This window comes from Erinaceus europaeus, chromosome 10, assembly GCF_950295315.1.
Source record: "Erinaceus europaeus chromosome 10, mEriEur2.1, whole genome shotgun sequence".
NCBI lineage: Eukaryota > Metazoa > Chordata > Mammalia > Eulipotyphla > Erinaceidae > Erinaceus > Erinaceus europaeus.
The window spans coordinates 110,180,907-110,207,347 of NC_080171.1; the positions used below are offsets into that span (position 1 = coordinate 110,180,907).

At 37.9% G+C, this 26,441-nt stretch overlaps 1 protein-coding gene across 1 annotated transcript in view; it reads right to left on the bottom strand.

Moving 5' to 3' along the window:
* Positions 1 to 216: 216 nt before the first annotated feature.
* LOC103128973 (serine/threonine-protein kinase MRCK alpha-like) overlaps positions 217 to 26,441 on the bottom strand; it is a 57,603-nt gene continuing 31,378 nt past the window's right edge. The window contains exons 9-17 of the mRNA XM_060200505.1: positions 25,743 to 25,879; positions 23,478 to 23,617; positions 20,854 to 20,935; positions 17,586 to 17,802; positions 16,564 to 16,626; positions 15,103 to 15,699; positions 8,804 to 8,901; positions 3,180 to 3,264; positions 217 to 616 (exon numbers count right to left, since the gene is read on the bottom strand). Coding sequence (XP_060056488.1) covers positions 495 to 616; positions 3,180 to 3,264; positions 8,804 to 8,901; positions 15,103 to 15,699; positions 16,564 to 16,626; positions 17,586 to 17,802; positions 20,854 to 20,935; positions 23,478 to 23,617; positions 25,743 to 25,879 — 1,541 coding nt within the window. The 3' untranslated portion in view covers positions 217 to 494. The remainder of the gene's footprint in view (positions 617 to 3,179; positions 3,265 to 8,803; positions 8,902 to 15,102; positions 15,700 to 16,563; positions 16,627 to 17,585; positions 17,803 to 20,853; positions 20,936 to 23,477; positions 23,618 to 25,742; positions 25,880 to 26,441) is intronic.

Here is a 26,441-nt window from a genome sequence, read left to right on the forward strand (position 1 = left end):
AATAATGGCTTTTTTAAAAGAAGAATTTACACTCCTTCACAAAATGTTTTCATTTGTAACCCAAAGATAGCTTTATTTTTTTTTATTATCCCATTATAGAAATGGCCAGGTAATAACTCACTGACGAAGTTTAGCTTATATTTGTCCATTGTTGGAAAGTCAGGAGTCCACATGTATAAACAGTCCCATTTATTCATTCACAAAATGATCACAATATTACTATGCTTCTCCTTTATTTATATTAGATGGAGATTTACATATCAAACTTCAAGTGTTCTGAATTCACAGAGAAGTGAGTAGATTTTACACATTTATTTATACTCACTACAAAAGGTTTCCTGTAAAGTTTCACAGAGAAAAATACGCAAACACAAATGTGAACAGATGTCTCCAAATTTCAGAGATTTATTTTTTCTTCCAAATTAAATCAAACATCAAGTGGTCCTCCAGTTGTCCTCCTGGCCAACATCTGAGGAGCCGGTACTCACAGCACGTTATGGAAAAGTCCCCTTTCCTTTGACAGCTCTAAAGGAATAACGCCATTTGTTGTTGACATGTCGGACCATTTGTTTCTGATGATTAGCTGATGATTCAGGAAATAACAGCTCATCCCCATCTATAGAGTTTTAAAATAAAGAAGACAATGGAATTCATTGAGCAATTCAAAGGTCCCTATTCCTTTACCTCAAAACTACTTATGGTACAAACGCCATAGTACTCTGATTTTTAAAAGTAGATAAATGCACTATGGCAAATTTATCGAGAATATACACAAAGCATTAATGAATAGAATTGAATGCTTTAATTTAAAATTGTCTGGGCTGAAACCAGTCAAAGTATATCTTCCCACTTTGACTTGCCCTCACATTTCTATGATTACAGTTTTCTCCTGCCAGATTCTTGTGGCTTGAAGGTATTAGGATATTTCACTGTGCTCTGCGATAATGAATAAATGTGCAGCCTAGCAAAATAGCACACCTGGATTGCAAGAGCCTTTGTCATGTGAGCCTGGCCCTCACCACATTCTGCTGGTGTGGTTTCTTTCCCTACCTCTGTCTGCCTCTCTGTCTCACTCTATCTGGAAAAAAAAAAAAAATCAGTTGAGAGCTGTGAAGTCCTGGAGACAAAAAGGGAAAAGAAGAAAAAAGGAGGTTTTGGTTTTTTTTTTCTGCAAACACTAACAATCACAATTGTTAAAGCAAACTATTCTAGACCCAATGTAAGAGAAAGAGTTGGAGAGGTGGGTAAGGTCTCCCCAGGTCTGCTGTTCTAGAGATATGAGTGTATTTCTACTTACTGTCCCATCTGATCTTCGGGGAAATATAGACAACTCTTTGTACCCCTAGGAATCCTGACCCCATTATTTCCATTCCTGGTATCCAAAACTAATCACAGTTGTCACCCAGGAATTTTCAAAACTGTCTCGGGCTTCATAAAGAAAAAATGGTATCTTGTTATGGAATTGTGTCCCCCTAGAAGCCACTGAAGTCCTAACGCCTGGCATCTGTGAATGTGACCTCACTGGGACATTTGCAGATGATTAAGCTAAGATGAAACTATTGCAGATGAGTCTTAATTCTGTAAAATTATGTCCATAGAGGGAGTCAGCAGTAGTGCAGCAGGTTAAGCGCACGTGGCGCAAAGCGCAAGGACCAAAATTAGGATCCGGGTTCCGGCTCCCCATCTGCAGGGGAGTCGCTTTACAGGCAGTGAAGCAGATCTGCAGGTGTCTTTCTCTCCCCCTCTCTGTCTTACCCTCCTCTCTCCATTTCTCTCTATCCTATCCAACAACAATAATAACTACAACAATAAAACAACAAGGGCAACAAAAGGGAATAAATAAACATTTTTAAAAATTTTTTTAATTACGTCCATATAAAAAAGAGAAAAAGACCGAAGATATACGAAGACATGAGGTTGATCCCTGGCATCATGTGTGTCAGTAAGAGGCTCTGGTTGCTCCCACCTCATTAATTATTAAATAAAAATAAATCCTTAAAAATAAAATTAAAGGGAGGAATTTAGATACAGGTGCACACACACGTGCGCACACACACACACACACACACACACGGAAATGCCACAAGGCGGTGAAGGACCATGTGATAGACCTGCAAGACAAGGAACTACATAGATTATTAGTAATCTCCAGACGCTGGGAGAGAGGCTTGGGACAGGTTCTCGCTCATGGTCCTCGAAAGGGACAAGCTACTAACACCTTCATCTTGGACTTTCAACATCCAGGACTGCAAGACGATGAATTTCTATGGTTCACACTGCCCAATCGGTGCTGCTTTTTAGACAATTACTGAAGATGTTAAAATAATTACATTCCGGGAGTGGGACGGTAGCGCAGCGTTTAAATGCACATGATGCGAAGCACAAGCACTGGCGTAAGAATCCATCTACAGGAGAGTCGCTTGGGGTAAAGCAGGCCTGCAGGTGTCTATCTTTCCCTCCCCCTCTCTGTCTTCCCCTCCTCTCTCCATTTCTCTCTATCCTATCTAACAATGACAACAACAACAGTAACAACAACAACAATAAAAAACAAGGGTAACAAAAGGGAAAATAAATAAATATAAAAAATTACATTGCAGAACATGCATTATAGAATATGAGTTATCAAGAAAACCATCTAAATATTTGGTTCAGAAAGTCACCGCAATTACATGTAAGACATACATACAGTTAGGTATATTCTTGATACATGTGTCAAGTGGATCGATGTTTATAAGTCAGAGCAATGTATTTGAACCATACAATGTGTGCCCTGTGCATAGCACTAGCAAACAACAATATAGCTACACTAAGTATTCCATCCCAAAATTAAGAAAAAAGAGAAATAAGGCTGTGGGGTTGCATCGGTTTGCAGTATGTGCACTGTGTCTTGTGCACTTATTATTATTTTTTTAATTTTTTTAGATGATCTTCCAGTGGGTGGGGAGAATACAGGTCTTGTGTACTTCTGGCCAATTGTGCAAAGATAAGTCACACTGAGAAATTACCAGTTTGCTGGAAGTAAGTATTTTCACTGATACAGATCTTGGCTACAAGTGCATGGAGGGGCCTGGATAAAGAGCAGAAACTTCAAAGACAGACCCTCCCCATTCACTAGCTCTATGACTTTGGCTGTCATCATGACTTCTTAGAAGTAGTTCTACGTGGAAGTTGTTTCTTACTTTTCATCTTATTTTTGAAATATATTAATCTGATTGTCTCCAAAAGTAAAATATTTAAGGATCCTTCACTATTCAAAGGTCGAACCTAAAAGTAATAAGAAAGGAGATTACTATTTCAATACGTGCTCTTAAGAATTAGTTAGTAAGGCTATTTTTCTTCTATGCAGATAATAATTTACAAAGGTATTCCATTTAAATCTCTTCATAATATGGCAAATTTTAATTACTATCTGTTTTGAATTGTTCATGGCAGAGATCAAAATCTTCTTTTATGAATCTATGAAAATCCTAACTGAGAATCTTAAACACAATACTGATGTTACTTTTTCATATTTTTTTATCTATAAAATTATCCCTTATGATAACTATGGGAAGGTTATACTCATGTGGAATACATAGAATTAAAACACTCAAAAACAAAAATGTAGTCAACCCATATCTATGGCATTGGGAGAACTCTGGTGGTTACTATTGGAAGGGACACAGAACTTTGGTGGTGGGGGGTGGTGTAGGTCTAGAGTCCTATTATCTTATAATCTTATAAATCACTATTAAATAACTAATAGAATATATATTTAAATAAAACAGAATAATCCTTCACTGGGTATAAAATTATACTTATAATTAGCTTAAAAATTATACTTATAAATTATACTTACAAATAGCTTAAAAACTAATTATAAGAAGCAAAGGAGCTAGCATAATGGTTATGCAGACTCTCAGGCCTGGGGCTCTGAGGTCCCAGGTTCAATCCTGCACCACCATAAGCCAGAGCTGAGCAATACTCTTATTAAAAAAAAAAAAATTAAGAAAAAAATCATAAGAGGAATACCAAAGGAGACCACCTCGTAACGCAAAAAGACAGGACTAGAATGACTTCAGGAACACAGCAAATCACCAGTGAGTGCAAACACCAGTGGCTCCTGGACAGAGAGGAGCCTAGGGAGAGATTAAGTAGCTGGTAACAGTCCGGCAGTTTACCAGTTCAGACACCACTTCCAGTCTGTTTCAACAACAAAAAGACAGCTAAAGGGAGGAAGGAACTCCCCTAAGACTCACCAAATGCAACTGTAAGTCTCCATTGCTATTGCCCTCAGAAGTAGTTCTGAGCAGTGGTGGGGAGGCCCTGTGCTGACACCAGGGGACAAAGAACTAAACAGGAAACTCAGGAGAAGATCTATACCTTGGTGGCCTAATGGTGAGGCTTTGAGAGTCTCTTTGCATAACCACTGGATTATCTCTGCCCCACCCTGCTTTATTACTTGGTCAAGAGTCAGTGATTAAGCTAAGAAGCCTACTTATAGTTTAAAAGCCCTCAGGCTCCCATAGCCTACAGGGAAGAAAAAGAACAAAAGAGACTTTTAAGCCACTGTGCTCCAACTCAGGGATTACAATACTATTGAAACAACTGTCAATTTCCACAACTGTGAATCCTTTAAGTACCTTACTTAGACACAAGTCAATCCAGGCAAGAGTGATCAGTAATTTGAAATGTACTGAGAGAGGGACCTCATAACATACTATATAAAATAGTTAAACCAACAAGAAGAAATACTGGAGAAATGAACCAGGATAAAAGCCCCCCCAAAGATTGAAGCACAAAATAATGATGTGAACATCCAAACACTAGTTAAGGATATAATCACAGGAGTGAGTAAAGAGTTTGAAAGAACTGCCATCAGAAATGCAAAAACAACAAATGGGACTATGGAAGAAAACACTAATTATCTCAAGGTTATTAAAAAGCTGAAAGCTGAAATAGCTGAGATAAGAACACAATTAGCTGAACAAGCTAGAACAGTATCAGAACAGGGCAACAAAATAGATGAATTCCAGAAAACAGTAGAGGGCAGAGAGAATAGAATCAATGAAGCTGAAGACAGAATTAGCAAGATTGAGGAAAAATTAGAGACAACTAAAAAAGAAGTAAGAAATCTCAAAAAGAGATTAAGAGATACTGAAAACAACAAGAGACCTATGGGATGACTTCAATAGAAATAATATCTGCATTATTGGCTTACCAGAGGAAAAAAGAGGGGGAGGGGAAGAAAGCATTCTTCAGGACATAAGAGCTGAGAATTTATCTAGTCTAGACAACATCAAAGACATAAAGGTTCAAGAAGCCCAGAGGGTCCCAAACAGAATTAACCCAGACTTAAAGACACTAAGACACATCATATTGAGAATGGAAAGGAATAAGGATAAAGAAAGGATCCTGAAGGCTGCAAGAGAGAAACAAAGAGTCACCTACAGAGGAAAACCCATAAGATTAGCAGCAGACTTCCCCACACAAACACTACAAGCCAGAAGAGAATGGCAAGATATTTATCGAGTGCTCAATGAGAAGGGCTTTCAACCAAGACTACTGTATCCTGCTAGACTGTCATGCAGACTAGATGGAGGCATAAAAAAAACCTTCTCAGACAAGCAACAGTTGAAAGAATCAACTATCACCAAGCCTGCCCGGAAAGAAGTTCTGAAAGGCCTCCTATAAACAGTCAGACCACCAGAAATATGCCATATATTAGAACACTCTAGAAATCTACAAGAATGGCATTAAAATATCTTCAATCCTTGATATCAAGAAATATCAATGTCCTGAATTCACCTATTAAAAGACACAGAGTAGGAAGATGGATCAGAAAATACAACCCAACTACAGGAAACCCACCTAACTCAACAAGACAAACACAGACTTAAGGTGAAAGGATAGAAAACTATCATACAAGCCAAGAGCACACAAAAAAGGGCAGGAACAGCTATTCTCATATCTGACATGATAGACTTTAAAATAAATAAAATTTTAAAAGATAGGGATGAACAGTACTTAATGCTCAGAGGATCAATCAAGAGCACTTAATTATTAACATCTATGCACCCTATGAGAAGCCATCTAAATACATCAAACATCTATTGAAAGAGCTACAGCAATATATTAACAGCAACACAGTCATAGTAGGGAACTTCAACACCCCACTCTCTCAACTTGACAGATCATCCAGGCAGAAAATCACTAAAGACATGAGGGAGCTAAATGAGGAGATAGATACACTAGAACTATTGGACATTTTCAGAGTCATTCATCCCAAGAAACTGGAATACACATTTTACTCAAGTCCACATGGGTCATTCTCAAGGATAGACCATATGTTAGGCCACAAAGACAGCATCAGCAAATTTAAGAGCATTGAAATCATCCCAAGCATCTTCTCAGACCACAGTGGAATTAAACTAACACTTAACAATCAACAAAAGATTAGTAATACTCCCAAAATGTGGAAACTCAGCAGTACACTACTTAACAACTACTGGGTCAAAGAGGAAATGAAGGAAGAAATCAAAATGTTTCGAAAGTTCAATGAAAATGAAGACAAGCTATCAAAATATTTGGGACACAGCTAAGGCAGTACTGAGAGGGAAGTTCATAGCCATACAAGCACACATTAGGAAAAAAGAAAAAGCAAAAATAAACAGCCTGATTGCAAATCTTAAAGACTTAGAAGAAGAAGAACAAAGGAACCCTAAAGCAACCAGAAGGGCAGAAATCACTAAAGTTAGGGCAGAAATCAATAACATTGAAAATAAGAAAACCATACAAAAGATCAATGAAAGTAAATGTTGGTTCTTCGAAAGAGTGAACAAAATCGACAAACCTTTAGCCAGACTCACAAAACAAAAAAGGGAGAAGACCCAAATAAATCAGATCATAAATGAAAGAGGAGATATCACAGCAGACACCGCAGAAATTCAACATATCATGCGAGGCTTCTATGAACAACTATATGCCACCAAGCTAGAGACCCTGGAAGAAATGGGTGATTTCCTAGATATCTATGGACTTCCAAAATTAAGTAAAGAGGAACTAAATAACATGAACAGGCCCATCACAATTAATGAAATTGAAACAGTTATCAAAAACTATTAAATGGGGAAAGCAGAGTCTCTTCAGCAAATGGTGTTGGAAAAAATGGGTTGAAATATGCAGAAGAATGAAACTGAACCACTATATTTTACCAAATACAAAAGTAAATTCCAAGTGCACCAAGACCTTGAATGTTAGACCAGAAACTATCAGATACTTAAGAGGAAAATATTGGCAGAACTTTTTTCTGCATAAATTTGAAAGACATCTTTAATGAAATGAATCCAATTACAAAGAAGACTAAGGCAAGCATAAAACTATGGGACTACATCCAATTAAAAAGCTCCTGCACAGCAAAAGAAACCAATACCCAAACCAAGAGACCCCTCACAGAATGGGAGAAGATCTTTACATCAGACAAGAGTTTAGTAACCAAAATATATAAAGAGCTTGTCAAACTCAACCACAAGAAAACAAATAACCCCATCCAAAAATGGGGAGAATACATGGACAGAATATTCACCACAGAAGAGATCCAAAAGGCTGAGAAACACATGAAAAAAATGCTCCAAGTCTTTGATTATCAGAGAAATGCAAATGATGACAACAATGAGATACCACTTCACTCCTATGAGAATGTCATACATCAGAAAAGGTAGCAGCAGCAAATGCTGGAGAGGTTGTGGGGTCAAAGGAACCCTCTTGCACTGCTGGTGGGAATGTAAATTGTTCCAACCTCCATGGAGAACAGTCTGGAGAATTCTCAGAAGGCTAGAAATGGACCTACCTGATGATCCTGCAATTCCTCTCCTGGGGATATATCCTAAGGAACCCAGCACACCCATCAAAAAAGATGTACACAAAAGATGTACATAAAAAGATGTACAAAAAAGGTGTACACATATGTTCTTAGCAGCACAATTTGTAATAGCCAAAACCTGGAAGCAACCCAGGTGTCCAACAACAAATGAGTGGCTGAGCAAGTTGTGGTCTATATACACAATGGAACACTACTCAGCTATAAAAACTGGTGACTTCACCGTTTTCAGCCGATCTTGGATGGACTTTGAAAAATTCATGTTAAGTGAAATAAGTCAGAAACAGAAGGATGACTATGGGATGATCTCACTCTCAGGCAGAAGTTGAAGAACAAGATCAGAAGAGAAAACACACGTAGAACCTGAACTGGAATTGGTGTATTGCACCAAAGTAGAAGACTCTGGGGTGGGTGGGGGGCAGGGGAGAATACAGGTCCAAAAAGGATGGCAGAGGACCTAGTGGGGGTTGTATTGTTATATGGAAAACTTGGAAATGCTATGCATGCACAAACTATTGTATTTACTGTCGAATGTAAAACATTAATTCACCAGTAAAGAAATTTTAAAAACAAACAAATTATAATAATAATAATAAAATGTAAATTAAAAAAAATTTTTTTAAAGATGAAAAAACTAATAATAAATACAAGTTTCTAAACTGGATGTGGAAGGTTACATCTACACTGTATAGAATAAATGTGTATGTCATACATTTACATTTTAGAAGTATATTTATATCACAACAATCCTACTTTATATAATGCAACTAAATATCACAGTATAATTATAATACTAGTAATGAAGTCAATTTGGTTTTTAGTGGGTATTTTACTCTTAGTTATGACCCCACACTAGCCTGTACAGTGAATATATAATTATTACACATTCCTAATTCTGATTTCAGTCAGTAATTGACCAGTAATGTAATCTCAAAGTCAAATCACCTTTTTGAGGGGGATGGTCTGAATCCATTCCATAGAGTTCACATCAAAGATGTCCACAGCATTTTCACTATACATGGAGAGATATGGGGCATTGTAACCTGGGAGAAGGGCAGGAGTGACAGCCGGTGTGGGCTTCAGGATTCCTTTTTTAATTGGAATTTTTATTAGATAAATTGTAGAAACAGACAATAGAGAAAAATCATACAAAGAGATCATTTTGTCCAGTTTCCCCTGGTTCAATATTTTGTAAATCTAAAATGGTAATATTGGTACAGTTGTTGACCTCATTTTTAGCAGATTGCTCCAGTTTTTTACGTGTGTGTGTGTGTGTGTGTGTGTGTGTGTGTGTGTGTGTGTGTGTGTTACGGTCTGCACAACCTTACCACCTGTGTAGGTTCATGTATCCATCAATACAATCAAGAGACAGAATAGTTTCAGCACTGCAAGGACTCTTCATGTTACTCTGCACTACCCTTTTGAAACCAAGTTTACCCCCTACCCACCACCCCCGCCTTCCCTAGTCCCTGGCAGCCTGTAATCTGTCTTCCACTTCTAAAACTTTCTAATTTCAAAGATAAAAAGATGAAATCAAACACTATTCAGGATTAACTGCATATGCTAAACTCAAAATCATCTTACAAACTGCAGGTCAGAAACTTAAGAAAGTCTCATTTAAAAAAATGCTCTGATTATCATGTAACAGACATCTAAAAATCTTTGGGGAGCACACGCAGGATTAAAATAAATTTTAAAAAAACAATAAATAATGTAAATAGGGTCAAGTTATACAGTACAACATATCTAGTAAATGTCTCATACCTTCATCTAATAGCCTTTTTATTGAAAAACTCGTCGTATCTCAAAAACTGTGGCTCTTAAAACTACTTTAGCTCATAAACAATAGTGTGATACAAGATTACAGAAACATATATGGAGATCAAAATTAATTAATTAATTAAACTTGTCAGGACTAATTTCAGAATTATCTACTTTACTAATAATAACCCCTCCTTTTAAAAATTATCTTTATTTGTTGCATAGAGACAGTCAGAAATTGAAAGGGGAGAGGGAGCTAGAGAGAGAGACAGAAAGTCACCTGGGTCCTTACACACTGTAGCCTGTGTGTTCAACCAGGTCGAACCCGGCCCCTAGTAATAACCCCTCCTGGTTCCTTCTGTATGCACTTCCCACATACGTCTTCTCTTACAAGAACCACAGTATGAACTACTAGTTTGCATCTCTGCTCAACAACTCCTCTCGTATAATTATATTGTGCCATCTCTATCCCTTTTTATAGTCAGACTAAGCTTTAAAGTATTGCCTGCCTTTTGCATTCACTTCTTCACCTTTTCATCCCTCAGTTCACAGCAGTATGACTTCTGCTTTAACCTCTCCATGGTAACTGCTCCCAGGATAAGCCATACATCTCCAATGGTTCACTAAGACCAATACATCCATCTTAGTCTTTGTATTGCTTGAGCATTCAGTGATAGTCCTCCTCAGTTTCCTCATGGGCTTCTTGTCCTCCCACTGTCCCTCTCATATTTGTGCTTTTCAGTTTTCTAATCTGTGCTCTTTCATCTCCTCAGTCTGCTTACTTTCTCACTGGCTGGACAAAGTCGGTATATCCAAAGAACCCAACTCACAGTAGGAGTCACTGGTAATTGATTTAGGCATATGAGAAGGCACATTGCTGGGCTTCAGTCTGACATTCACAGCATTATCAAGGACTTGTTCCTGCTAAAAAGTCCACGAGTTCATTTTCAGTTATAGGAAATTCTGGATATACCTCAAAATATAGTAAAATATTATGAGGAAAACAAAGAGATAAATCTAGATAGTGAAACATCCTCTAAGACAAGGACAAGTCAGACAGGACATATGACTTGTGCACTTTCTTTCGACTCCCAATTCCAAGAGACACAGAATCAAAAGAGATATGACAATGGCCTTTGTTTTGTAAGGTAACAAGAAATGGTCATTGCTTCAGGGGTGAAATTACTTTTTAAACCAGGTGTGGTTTTTCTGAGAAAAATGCCTTTATTTTAAAATATGGTTGCTAAATACAAAGAGGTAGAATGTCAACAAATGTATGGGACTTGATTTAAAATGTTTCAAGAACACAACAAAATAGAACTAAGTTGGAGGTTGGGCGGTAGTGCAGCCAGTTAAGCTCACATAGTGCAAAGCACAAGAACCAGCGTAAGGATCCCAGTTTGAGCCCCTGCTCCTCGCTTCACAATCCATGAAGCAAGTCTGCAGGTGTATGTCTTTCTCTTCCCCTCCTCTCTCATTTTCTCTCTGTCCTATCCAACAGCAGCAGCAGCAACAATAACAGCAACAACAATTTTAAAAGATGGACTTCAAGAGCAGTGGATTAGTAATTCTGGCACTAATCCCCAATGATAATCCTGGAGGCAAAAAAAAAAAAAAAAACTAAGTTAAATTATCATATCTCTCCCTCTCTGCCCACCTGAGTCAGTGCCTGACTTGTTTTCTTATGTGAGTTAATATCAGTATTATCCAGATATTTGCTCACATAAGAATCTTGAGGCTTATTCTTGATTCTCTTCTTCCTCTCCTTCCATTTTCAATCCAAACTGAAGCTTTATCAATTACTTCACTTCAATATCCTTCAGAATATCCTGTCCTTGCCATACTGTCTCTACTAAACATAGTGTTAACCCACAGCTTTTCAACAACTTCAAAATTGTTCTGGCCTGCAAGCTTGTATCTCACTATCTTTAATATCACCAACACACCCTAAGGATCTTTGTTCTGGAAAGGTAAATCAAATCATTTCAGTCACTGAATAAAACCTGAGACAAGATTCAGGAGAATACCTCCATTCCCACCTCTTCATCTCTCATCTTGAGCTCCCCGTTTCAAACACTTTGAACTTAATATATTGATAGTTCTTCACAATACAGTGTGGATTCTTTGATTCAGTTACCAAGAAGCAAGTTCCACATTTCCCCTAACTTTCTCCCTAGAGACAGTTTTTTTCTTTAGTTTTCTTTATTGGGGGGTTAATGCTTTACAGTCAACAGTAAAATACAGTAGTTTGTACATGCATAACATTTCCACATAACAATACAACCCCCACTAGGTCATCCTCTGCCATCATGTCTAAAGACAGTTTCTAAAGTGCTATTATATGGAGTATGGAGCCCAAGCAGACAGTGGAAGTTTTGTTCCCTTCCTCACGCTGTCTGCCTACCAGGAAATGATTTTTCTCACATAAGAATTTGAGGCTTATTCTTGATTCTCTTTTCCTTCTCCTTCCATTTTCAATCCAGACTGAAGCTTTATCAATGACTTCACTTCAATATCCTTCAGATCCTATCCTTGTCATACTGTCTCTACTATGCATAATTTTAATCCACAGCTTTTCAACAACTTCATAATTGTCCTTTAACAAAGTGAAAATTGTTTAAAATGATAACTGAAAAATCAGAATGATAGTACCAATGGCTGTGCAATAGACTTTTAGGACTGAGGGATCAAAGTTCCCAGGTTAAACCCCTACTACCATTATAAGCCAGAGCTGAACAGTGCCCTTGCTTAAGAAAATAAATAAATAAATTACAATTGGAGTTGTAGCACAGAAAAACACAATATGGAAAAGCTTACTTCCTAAACTAACTAGGAGGAAAATATCAGAGAAATTGAAGACAAAGTCAACAGAAATTACTTAAGCTGAAGAAATAAAAATTATTTTTTTCAAAAGTGTATTTATTTGTTAATGCAGGGGGAGCATTACCTTGGAAAGAGAAAGAGAGGGAGGGGGAGGGAGGGTGGAAGGGAAAGAGAGAGAGAGAGAAAGAGAGATCCAGAGCATTACTCTGGCTTATTCATTGCTAGAGATTAAACTCAAGATGTCTTGCTTGAAAGCCCAACACTTTTCTAACTGGTCCACCAAGCAGGATGAAAAATGTTTTAAAAAGAGAAGCGTAAAACAAAAGAGAGAGAGAAAACCTCAAAGACCTATATGCAAAGTCAAGAGATTTGATATATATGTAGATATATATATATATATATATATATATATATATATGCTATTGAATCCCCAAAAAAGATAATAACTTTGCAAAACTTTGGAAAAATAATGCCTGAAATTTAGTTCAGAATCAATGAAAGCCATCAACCTTACATTTAAATAATTTTGAAAATCTCAATTTTAAAAGCCACTTTTGAAAACCAAGGTGAATATGTACCAGAAAAACCACATGGAAGCGCATCTAAGACAAGTAACTATTAAAAAAAAAAAAAAAAAAAAGGTAACAAGTAACTATTAAAAAAAATAGGTAACACAAAATTTTTAAAAGCAACCAAATGAAAAAAAACACCCAAGGGAACAATAGTAACAGCTGATTTTTTCCATCAGAAACAGTGGAATTCAGAAGACAACATAAGGCTATTTTTACAACACTAAAAGCAAACACTCAGTTCTTTAGCTAGCCTTCCCTGAACCAACAAATTTAGATTCAGTCGTCCTCCTTTGTGCTCCTGTAAAATAATAAAATTACAACGTTTAGCACTTGCAAAATTATTGGACCTTGAGAGCTTGTTTGAAGGTTCTAGCAGGGGAGCTCAGCTACTCATAAACCCTCCACTAAAGACTGTCCGTCTCTATTCAGGGAAGGCCGTCCTCAGCTTTGGGAGGGACGCACATGGAGCGGTGAAGGAGGAAGGGGACACCCGCCTAGCCAGCCAGATCAGCCGAATCAACCCTGGTGATCAATGGAGTGACAGACGTCGCAGCCAGATCACCCTTACATCCAAGCACTTGCAAAAGTATTGGTTTCAGCTCATGATTGTGATTCCATGAATATAGATTGTATCTATCTTATCATTCTTAATACTAAGCACAATAAGTCACTCACATTCTCTATTACTCTCCTCTCAAATGAAGAATGTTACATATAATGTTCAAGTCATCAACTGCATCAACAAAAGTATAAAATAGGAGTTACAGTGGCGAGACTTCCAGAGGTGTAGCTATGGGGTAGGAGACATTTCAGAAAGCACTCCTGAGAGACTAGAAAAATAAATAAATAAATAAATAAATAAATAAATAAATAACAAAATCACCTGAAAACTCAACAAAATACAACCAGGATTTCTCCAAAACACTAAGTCACAGCTACCAAGTTGCAGATGCTACTACACTTTCATCCTAAACTTCCTGGGCAGATGACCTCCCCATTGTGTCCCAGAACTTCACCTCTCCAGAGCTGTAGCCCACTCAGGAAAGATAAAAATAGGCTGGGGGTATGGATCTATCTGCCAATGCCCAGAAGCCAGAATGCCCACCTTCGGCACCCCATAAAGAATGATGGTCCATAATCCTAGAGAGGTAACTGTTAGGGGAAGATGACCAGAGGGCTCTGAACTCCTCTTCCATCAGGACCCAGAGAGAGTCTCTAGGCAGGGAAGAATAACACTCAGAGGTAAAAGGTGGGACTTTGAAAGAGAGAGAAGGCAAGACCATAGAAAAATGGGCAAATCTATATAAATATAGATAGATGTAGAAATAATAGTCAGCCCATATCTCTGACCTTGGGAGAACTACTACAGATTCCAATAGCGGGAACAAGGACACAGAAATCTAGTGGTGGGAATGGTGTGGAATTATACCCTGTTATCTTATAATTTTGTAAATCAATATTAAATTATTAATATAAAGTATGAAGTAGGCAAAATTATTTAGGAACACTATACGTGCATTTTACATAAGATAGACTTAAAAAGAAAAATAATGCACTATTTTCATATGGTTGATCAGTCTTTATATGTGTGATCGATTTTCAGAGATACCTGATTTCATGACAACAAAGAACCAATAAAAAGACTTCTTGGATTAAAAAATATATTAAAGTAAGTGGTCCTATAAATATAGTAAAAGTTAAAGGGTAAGTCACTTCAGGCCCCTGGAGATAGCATAATGTTTATGCAAAATGCTGCCACAACTGAGGTTCCAGGGTCCCAAGTTCAATCCCTTGCAGCACCACAAGAGAGCTAAGCAGTGCTCTAATTAAGAGACAGAGGGAGAGAGAGAGAGAGAGAGAGAGAGAGAGAGAGAGAAGATTGCTCTAAAGGATAAGTCATTTCCAATATATGATTTAGATAAAAACTTCATTAAATTTAAATTGTTCTTTAAAAGACTATTTAAAAAAGAAGTCAGTAATGTTTTTTAAAAACAGAACTGAAAGCATTTGGACATAGGCTATAAAGCTATAATAAAATGACAGTAAAGATACGGAAAGATAAGGGAACAGATGGTAAGCTAGCCTTACAGCAGTAAGTTGGAGTTGCTGGCCACATCAGTTCAACCGGCCTGGATCTGAGGCCCCTGCTGTCAGTGTATATTCCAATGCTTTTAAAACACAATAGATACTCAATACTGGATATCTCAATTGCACACAGAGCATCCACTGGCTGGTGTACAATAAATGACAGGGTAGGGTCTTGCAAGTGGAGCATACTGTATGGGATGCCTTCTCTCTTCAAGGGGTATCTCAGGAACCCTGACTGGAATCCTACACAAAGCTGTTCACTGAGGATGGCCATCCACTGGACGTTGGTTGGAATTTGGATCTCTTTAAATTTCCTGTGGAAGATTTCCTTGCTCTGAAACAGCTCATAGCAGAAGATTTGATTCTTCCTAGCTACACAGAGGCATGTATGGGTCCCATGGCACACCATTCCAGAGGTCATGGTCTGGCATCCTTTGGTCTCTGACAGCTTGTGACCGTTGGCCTTTCGCCCATCTAGAACTGACATGGGAAACAGCTGCACACGATGACTTCGCCCAGAGATCACCGCTACCATCTGACCATGGGGGATGAGCTCTACCTGATGGATCTTCTTCATGTTACCAACTTGAAGAATCTCTGCACAAATGAACATAATGTAAGGCTATTTCAGATTCAAAGTATTTCCGACTGACTTAAACTACTCTCCCAATGTTACACAAAAGCACTTCAGAATGGTTCCAACAAATATAAAGACCAGGAAGAGCACCAGACTATCATGCATCCAGCTTCAGATTCATTCCAGGCACTGCATACGCCTGAACTGAGCAGTGTTCTGTCTGTCTGTCTGTCTGTCTGTCTGTCTGTCTATCTATCTATCTATCTCTAGCTCCCTTCCTCCCTTTCTCTATTTCACTAAAACAAACAAACAAAAATCTCCTTAATGCCATCTTATCCATGATATGTCTCAGTTTAAGTTTTACTCTGCAGGATGTAATAGTGAAGGAGAGAGGAACCAAGAAACACAAGCCTGTGTTTTCCTGTAGGTACCAACTTGAAAATGGTAAACAGAATTAGTTCTTAAAACAGACATATTGTATCAGGTGTGTGAAGATATCTAGAATTGGAATATAATATAATATAATCATTTGACTTGAGAAAAATATCAGGTCAGAAGTGGAATATATCTGTTATAGAAAGAAAAAGAGAGGGACCAGATGGTGGCGCGCCTGGTTGAACATACACGATACAATGCCAAGGACCCAGGTTTGAGCGCCTGGTCCCCACCTGCAGAAGGAAAGTTTTGTGAGTGGTGAAGCAGTGCTGTAGGTGTCTCTCTGTCTCCTTCTCTATCACCCCCCTTCCCTCTCAATTTCTGGCTATCTATCTAATAAATAAATAAAGATAAGAAAAATAAAGAATGGAAAGGAAAAGGGAAACAAATATACAAATATTTTAATTATAGTTGAGTTTTTTTTCTAGGACAGCCAAGTTTCTCCTTACCATCTATGGTAATGTGTACCACAAATAGACCTTCTTCATTTCCCAGAACAATCCTTTTGCGATCTATAATTGACAGAGAAATAAAAATATCAAGGATTTTTGGCAAACATTAAATAAAGCTAATAGGATAAACTAGACAGGTTTATCCAATTTATGTACTAAGAAATATGAATTCAAATTCAATACATATTTAGCACACAGAAAATGAGAAGCAATGCAATAAGAAGTATCAATTTATAATACTGTTATTCTTTCACATTTCAAAACTAATCCTATAATAAAACATGATTTTTCTCAATACAAAACTAATCCTATAATAAAACATGATTTTTCTCAATAGTGAGATCATTGCAATTTTTTGAATACCTAACACATAATAGTCAAGTGATTACACATTTTCAAATATGCTGTGGATAAGTGATTGCTTCAGAAATGAGAAAGTTGTCTAAAAATGATCTTGACGTGAACTCTAACACTGTTGAAATTTGTTCAAGAACATGATAAGCCCTAAGGCTCAATGTATAAAGACAGCACCTATTGAGTGAATGTCTGAATACAGAGTTTGACATCATTAACTCATTTAAGCCTCTCCAGCACTGTGAAGCAAAGGGATTGTCTACACTTCTCCCGTGAACATAGGATTATTCAAAGAAACTTGTTGATTTACTCTGCGTTGCACGGCAGTGCTAACCAGTCACGTGCCTCTCCTCTGTCACCTACTGCCATCTAGTGCAGAAGAAGTGACATTTGGGATACATAAACATGCTTATTTCTTGATAGAGCCTGAATATTGACCTTAGCAATCCAGTCATTAATTCACTTTGTTTTTACTTGCTTGAGTACTGGGTAATTGGAATACAGACTTAACAGTCAGTCTCTGCCATGTGGCAGATAATTCACAGTGATCATACAAGGCCACGCCCTTCTGTGATATCTTTGGGTGTATCAGAGCACAGAACTTGTCATATTTGAGACAGTGGTGAGGGAATGAACCTAGTGAAATAAATGCTGTAGCTCCATACCTATGATTGCAGCTGTCTGGGTGGTTTTGATCAGGGGGAGATTGCAGTCATAAGCCTCTTTCAGAATATAGACTGTGCGGTCTCTGGAATGACTTTTTCTCAGAATCTTGTGCAATTCACTGAGCACTCCCACCCACTCATTCTTCTCATTCTCACTATCTGCTAATATTAGGATTGCATATTTATTACTAGGTGCAGAGAGCTGGGAAGCCGTGACCTAGAACAATTTAAGGAACATCTAGGTTATAAGAAAGCAGACACTCTTTATACCAGCCTGTTAATATTTTCATTAAACTCACCTCTAATCAATGACACTTCTAATATTATCACCTTCCTCCTGGTTGGTAGACTAAATGATGATTATGATAACTCAAGTCAAGAGCAAAATGTTAGAATCATGTCATTTTGGTCTTTCATAAAAATACGGCTATGTGCCAGGGAGAGAGTGCCATTGGTAACACAGAAAACTTTCATGCCTGAGACACTAGAGGTTCCAGGTTCAATCCTGAGCAGCACTGTAAACCAGTCCTGCTCTAGTTAAAAAGGAAAAAAAAAAAAAAAAAAAGGAGTCGGGCGATAGCACAGCTGGTTAAGCACACGTAGCGCTCAAAGCACAAGGACTGGCGTAAGGATACCGGTTCGAGCCCCCGGCTCCCCACCTGCAGGGGAGTCTCTTCACAGGCGGTGAAGCAGGTCTGCAGGTGTCTATCTTTCTCTCCCCCTCTCTGTCTTCCCCTCCTCTCTCCATCTCTCTCTGTCCTATCCAACAATGACATCAATAACAACAATAATAACTACAATAACAACAACAAAAAAAAGGGCAACAAAAAGGGAAAATTCATTAATTTTTTTAATTATATTTAAAAAAAGAAAAAAAAACTCTGGTGCACTCTTGAGAGTATAAATAGCTGACCTTTGAACAATATGAGGTTGAACAAGTGCCAAACTCCTCACATAGGAAAAAAAAAAAAAGTGGCCTGGGAGGTGGCGCTGTGGATAAAGCACAGGACTCTCAAGCATGAGGTCCCTAGTTCAATCCCCAGCAGCACATGTACCAGAATGCCATCTGGTTCTTTCTCTCTCCTCCTATCATTCTTCATGAATAAATAAATAAATAAATAAAATATTTTTTTAAAAAAGACTGTATAACTTTGGACTCACCCATGAATTTAAAATATTAACTGCATGCTGTTGACGGAACATTTAACTGATAATGGACAAAATCACCAGGCACATTTCACATTACACTTACACTGTGCCTTACAATATAGTAAGTCAGACAAAAGGAAACGTTAAGGAAAATACATTTGCTGTTCTGTTCTGTATTTATCAATACCATAAATCTGTATCTTCTCTTTTTCAAGAAAATCTCCATTAGTTTGGCCTGCAAAGCTCAGAGCCATGCTGTGTAAGGGTCAACTGTACTGTATGTCATATGAAAATGGTTACCATTTATAGGGCAATACTGACTATCTAAAACCGATCTAAGAAATAGATGTGTAAAGTGATTTAATCCTCACAGAAACCTCAAGAGTCAAATATCACCATCACAGATTACAGGCCAGAGAGGTCACTGACCACCAGGGCACCTGCATTGTTATGTGTGATACTAAAGTCTGAGTAACCTTCCCCCCATCACCAAGGACAATATATATGAGTGCTTTCTTTCCATTTCACAAGTGGCAAAATAGGACACAGGGCAGAACCCATTCAGACTCCAGTTAGAACCTGCACTTCGTGCCCCTCTTTCCTGGATAACAAAGTATAGTTTTGCCCCATTCGATTTCTGTGAAATACAACAAGCTTTGCATTTACAAACACCATAAAACTGTCAGGGGGTAGGAGGAGCTGATGCTGTTGTTTAAGTTGAAATATTCAGAAATGAATATGATTTCCTGGCTACTGCATGTTAGTTTACATCACTAGCAGCAAATGACAAATAACGTTTTATTTTATTTTATTACCAGAACACTGCTCGGCTCTGGCTGATGGTGGTGCAGGGGACTGAATCTGGCAACTCAGAACCTCAGGTATGAGAATCTGTTCACATAACCATTATGCTGTTTCTCCTGCCTGACAAATAACTTTTAAACTTAAAAATTCCTAATTAGGCTAGCAGAATTCTAAATTTACATACAAAGCTTTATCACTAAGTATCAGTTAGACAACAATGACACCATAAATTCCTCTGCAGAAGATCCTCATAGTGACTCAATAGAATCTGAATATAAATAGACTTATATGCTTGACTTAAGGATCAAGAATACTTCCTCCTAGCTCTAATTAGATACAAAATGACAGGTTGACTGTAATCACTTGTGTTACATAGGTAGGGTGGTCCATTGCTTCTCTCTCTTTTTTTAATATTGATTTTTAAAAAATCTTTATTTATGTATTATTGGATAGAGACAGAAAGAAATTGAGAGGGGAGGGGAGATAGGGAAGGAAAGAGACAGAGAGACACATACAGCCCTGCTTCACCACTCATGAAGCTTTTCCCCTACAGATGGGGGCCAGGGGCTTGAACCTGGGTCCTTTCACACTATAGGGCTTAACCAGGTGCGCTACTGCCTGGACCCTGGTCCTTTGCTTCTCCTGTCACAGTATCTAGTCCATTCCCAAATGACTTTAATTGTTAACACAAAATTTAAACTGCAGTGTTTCTCTGTTTTCAGATATGGAAAAAACTGCAAAATTCTCAAAATTTTCCATGTGACATTCTTAATTTGAATTGACTTATGACTTAAAAAATCTTGCTTCAGAGGAAAACTATTCTGAAAAGCATTTCTAGTTTTAAAAGCTGTATTTTCATACGACAAAGGGCCAGAATGGATAACCAAATGTACTCTGACCCTGAGCTGGCATCCCTGTTTCTGTCACTGCTTTTTCCCTCTTTGTTCAATGAAGCCTTTTTGTAAGCTCCTCTTGGTTCTTGCTATGAGTCTTAACATCTGTCCTGCTCCCTTCCCATCAAAAAATGGACATCCTCAGAAACATGAGTATCTTGAATCTCAGGTTTAATCCTGGCGTGAAAAATAGAGCCCCATGGCGGGGGGGAGAAACACCCTATTTATAGCATTATCATGTAAGAAAGGGGGTATAGATTTATTGTGGCAAGCAGGCGGGAGAAGAAGTGATAATGTGGCCCTCTGAAATCTCACCCTCCAGTGACCATCTGCAATTAAAAGAGTTTGACTCATATAGACACACAGAGCAGAGTGAAACAAGACTTATTATCAAGAGATCCAAGGACAACATGCATGCTTACTTGAAAGATACGGGACATTTCTTTTCTCCTTACAGGAATAAAATCAGAGGGCCAAACAGAACTGACAGAAAACGCACCATCCCTGGAGGAAAAGAAAAACACTGAAAGTAAGTAGAATCACCTGAGAGTTAGTAAGAGAACACAGACACAAAACCCTCAATTTTAGTTTCATTTTATTTTTCACAAATTTTCTGCAATTTTTCTGAGAGGGTGAGGTTAAAGAGGTAGCTTACCATGTAAAGTTCCTGCATTGGGCTGGGGGTATGGATCGACCTGCCAATGCCCAAGTGCAGTGTAGAAGCAATTACAGAAGCCAGAACGCCTACCTTCTGCACCCCACAAACAACTCTGATCCATACTCCCCATTGGGAGAGAAGTGATAGGCAGAAGAGGAACTCATGCTCCTATCAGGTCCCAGAGAGAGGGGATGAAAAGGGGAGAGATATTTGGATATAGTAATAGGGTTATGTGTGGCTTGGAGGAGAAGAGAGGACTGGGATCTGGAAGAAAAAGGGGGCAATTGTGTACCAGTGTAGACAGATAGCTATAGAGATGATGGTTAACCCGTGTCTGCAACCTTGAGAGAACCGCAGTAGACTGCAATGGAGGCATCAGAGATTCTGAACTGTGGTGATGGGAATGGTGTGAATTGTACCCTTGTTGACATGTAATTTTGTAAATTATTGAATCACTAATACAAAAATAAAGTTCCTGCATTGCCATGTGGACCACCCAGACTTGAACCCCAGCAGTAGATAGGAAGAGTTACAACAACAGAGGAAATGACAGTGGAGCAATATTTCAATGGTGGTGTGGTGTCTCCCTTCTTTCTATTTTAATAAAAAAAAAAAGTGATGGGAGCCTGAAATCATGCATGTGAGAGACACACATGAGACCCTGGATCCACACATCAAAACAAACAAACAAACCAACAAAAACAGGCCTATTCATCAAAAACTCTAAGTGTCATTACCTGGGAACTCAAGTTCACTGTGGGCTGTCTCTGATTCAGACAGTCCTTATAAGTCAGAACTGAGATCAATTCCTTGACTTCATAGTCATAGTCCTAGTAAAGGTCCTTGTGGGACCTCAGATCCATTCAGTTGACCATTATCTAAAGCTATTAATAATAAACGGTAATGCTTGTTGACATGTAATAAACTGAAATACTTAAAATTGGACAATTTAATAAGTTCTCAGTAATAGATACAATCCCCAGATTATCAAATGGAGGTAATGAACATATTCACCACCCACAAACTTTCCTGAGACTATGTTGGAACATTCCTGTAATCTCTCTCTTCTCTATCCCCCTCTACACAAGCAACTGCTAATCTTCTTTTGTCATTCAAGATTCATTTGAATCTTCTAGCTTTTCATATCAAAGGAATATAATATGTATTCTTTGTGTCTGTTTTCTTTTACCCAGTACAACTATTTTGAGATTTTCTTTATGTTGTCACATAATTGATATAATTGATATAATTTCTTTATGTTGTCACATAATGATTGATATAATTCTAATTTTTAATATGCCACAATATATCCATTCAATTATTTTCAAGTTGGGACAATTTAAAATAAAATTGTTATGAATAAGCATGTATGTCTTTTATGAACCTCTGATTTCTCTTGGGGAGACACCCAGTTTTTTATATTGAGTACAATGTAAATTACATAATAGGCACATGTTAGTTTTTACAAAGTTTTATAGACAGTTGCCTTGCTTCTTTTTTTCTTCCTTTCTTTCTTTTTTTATTTATTTCTTTATTGGGGATTAATGGTTTACAGTCAACAGCAAAATACAATCGTTTGTACATGCGTAACATTTCCCAGTTTTCCACATAACAATGCAACCCCCACCAGGTCCTCCTCTATCATCATGCTCCAGGACCCAGACCCTCCCCCCACCCACCCCAGAGTCTTTTATTCTGGTGCAATATGCCACTTCTTTTTTTTTTTCTTTCCCAAGTTTGTGTATTTCAAGTCTCTAGATTTCACTCATATGTGTTTGACTTTTTTTAAATAAGTGAATCTTTTTTACTATTGCATTTATTTGTTTGTTTGTTTGTTTATTGGACAGAAACCTAGAGAAATCAAGAAGAAAGAGAAATAAAGTCTGAGAGAGAGAGACAGACACCTGCAGCACTACTTCACCACTCACAAAGCTTTTCCCCACAAGTAGAGACGAGGAGCTTGAACCTGGGTCCTTGCTCATGGCAACATGTGTGCTCAGTCAAGTACATCACTGCCCCGTGCCATGTCTATGACTTTTTAAGAAAATGCCAAATAGTTCTCCATAGTGATTATATGATTTACAAAGCAATTTATGAAAACTCATGGTCCTCTACATTCTTCTAACTGTTGAAATGGTGTTTTTTTTTTTTTAGCCTTTTTTATAGAAGCATAGTGAGAAGTCATCTCTCTCATCCTTGATCAAAAGGAAAGGGGGAAAAAATAGCTGCCAGGGACAATGGAATTATGCAGGCATCAAGTCCCAGAGATAAACTTGATGGCATAAAATCAATTAATTAACTAGTTAAATGATATCATTTAAAGAAAGTACCAGAAGCCATTTTTAATCCCTGATGTTTAAATTGAAAGATTCCCTTTTGAGAGCTTACCTCATGTCAATCACTTGACTCACCACGACATTGGGTTTTGAGTCATTTTCTTCATCCATGCAATATAGGAAGAGTTTGAAGTCACAGACAACAGCCAGAGCTCTCTGCCATCCTTTTTTCACTCCTGCTTTCCTTGGAATCTTTTGGGGTTTTTTGGGGGGGAAGCAATAATAATAAAAATAATCCATAAACTGGGGACATCAAATATGACCAAATTTTACATAAAAATTAAGTAATAAAAATGTTGCTAGATGTGAATCAACTTTCTTGTTAAGAAAGATGAGGAAAAGAACCATTTAACATAATTGTAATTAAAAGAGCAGAGCAAACCCTTTAAGGACAGAATGATTCTTGCTGCAAAAATAAAGTTGAAGCCATTTCGATTAACACTAGCAATTCATTCAACTAATAATTCATTTCCATTAACACTAGCAATTCATTCAACTAATAATTACAGGTTTGTCCCTAGTGATATTCAAATCTGGCAGTGTCATGCCTCCAATTCAACTCAGATTTTAAAGTATTTCTCGTGGATGTTATCTCATCTTTGGTATCATAATTCATTATTGTTGACAGGAATCTTTAGTACATCATTTGTAGATCTTTCGACATTTTTACAACACAAGGTAAGGCCCAAATAGAAAACTCATGTACATTTCAAAGTACCTGCTGAAGATAGCTATTGATAGATTTCATTCTGAAGCTGGCTTTTTTGAATTGCATGAAAATTTACGATAGCATATATCTACAATATATTACAGATCTATACATACACAGAGATTAGTGATTTTTTTAAATGTGGTACTTCTAGAGTAAGAGTTAAAAATAACTTTCTGGGAGTCGGGCTGTAGAGCAGCGGGTTAAGCGCAGGTGGCGCTAAGCTCAAGGACCGGCGTCAGGATCCCGGTTGGAGCCCCCGGCTCCCCACCTGCAGGCAGGTCCCTTCACAGGCGGTGAAGCAGGTCTGCAGGTGTCTGTCTTTCTCTCCCCCTCTCTGTCTTCCCCTCCTCTCTCCATTTCTCTCTGTCCTATCCAACAACAACGACATCAATAATAACTACAACAATAAAACAACAAGGGCAACAAAAGGGAATAAATAAATTTTTTTAAAAAATTTTTAATTTAAAAAATAATAATAATAACTTTCTGATACTCCCAGAGGAGGAGGGGGGCAGATGGGATAGGGAGTTTTGGTGGTGGGAATTTTGTGGAATTATACCCCTCTTATCCTGTGGTCTTGTCAACATCGCCATTTTATAAATTAAAAAATAAATAATAACTTTCTGAGACTTCTGGGAGGCATAGCCATGGAGTAACAGGGAGCAGAAATGAGCACTGCCCAAATATATATATAACTATATACCTTACCAAATCCACCAACTACAACTAAGACATCTGCAGTCTCACCTACTAAGTTGCATACGCTACCATGATGCCATCCTGACTTCCCTGTGCAGAAGACCTCATCACTGGTGGCCTGGAAGTTCATCTCCCCCAAATACCTACTCCACTAGGGAAAGACAGAAACAGGTTGGGGGTATGGATCCACCTGCCAATCTCCATGCTCAGCAGAGAAGCAATTACAGAAGCCAGACCTCCCACCTTCTGCACTCCATTAAAGAATTTTGGTCCAGGGCAGGGGTAGATAGCATAATGATTATGCAAAGAGACTCTCATGCCTGAGGCTCCAAAGTCCCAGGTTCAATGCCCCACAACACAATAAACCAGAGCTGAGCAGTGCTCTGGTAAAAATAAATAAATAAATAAATAAAATATATTTTTTTAAAAAAAGAATTTTGGGGAGTCCAGCGGTAGCACAACGGGTTAAGTGCATGTGGCACAAGTAAGGATCCTGGTTTGAGCCGCCCAGCTCCCCAACTGCAGGGGAGTCGCTTCACAGGTGGTGAAGCAGGTCTGTAGATGTCTCTTTCTCTCCCCCTCTGTCTTCCCCTCCACTCTCCATTTCTCTCTGTCCTATCCAACAATGATGACAGCAATAACAACAGCAATAACTACAACAAGGGCAACAAAAGGGAATGAAAAATAAATAAATAAATAAATAAATAAAAGAACTGTGGCTCATAATCCCAGGGATAAAGAACAAGGAACTTTCCAATGGAGGAGGACATAGAACTCTGGTGGTAGGAACTATATGAATTGTACCCCTGTTATTTTACAATTGTGTTAGTAATTATTAAATCACTAATAAAAAATTTCAAAAATCACTTTCTGAGAGTTCATTCAAAGCATACTATTGACACCTACCCAAATGTAGCCTTCATAGACTGTCCCCATGCTCTCCGGAGGGTCTAGATGGAGCATATGTTTCTTCTGTTGAGATGATACTGGACAAGCTTTTGGAGCTTTTTCTACACACGTTGTGTGACACAAGAACCCACATGCTTTTTGAAGAAAATAAAGAGATATGATCATGGTCTGATTCTCTTACCCTTTTGTTAAAAGTCTATCTACTCTTGCAGGGGTCAAAATGTTTCATTTTTCAGACTCCACCATGATGTTTTAGAACTGATCTGGATTTCACTAGTGAGATGACGATCTTGTGTTAAATTTTTAAGTTGAGTCAAGCTGGAAGCAATATGAATGCCAGGCATACATTTTTTTTTTTTTTGTCTGTGGGGATTCTGACAGAAGGGTGTTAGGTCACAGCTACAGTGGTGGCTTCTGATGTGGGTGGGATAATCTCTTAAATTTACAGATGTTTTGATTCTGCTATACAGGGTCATTCCTGATCCTGGCATGTTCCCAAAATGAAAGAGATTTCTAGATTCATAGGTATTTTAGATATTTTTCATCAGTTTACTGTCACACTTCTACAATTCAAAGACAGCAAAATCTCTGATTGATATCATAGTGGAATGATGTGAATATCTGTTTCTCTTGAATATTCTAATGTTGAAAACATAAGCTCAAAATGTGAAGGGGAACCTCTAGGAGGAACTTAAG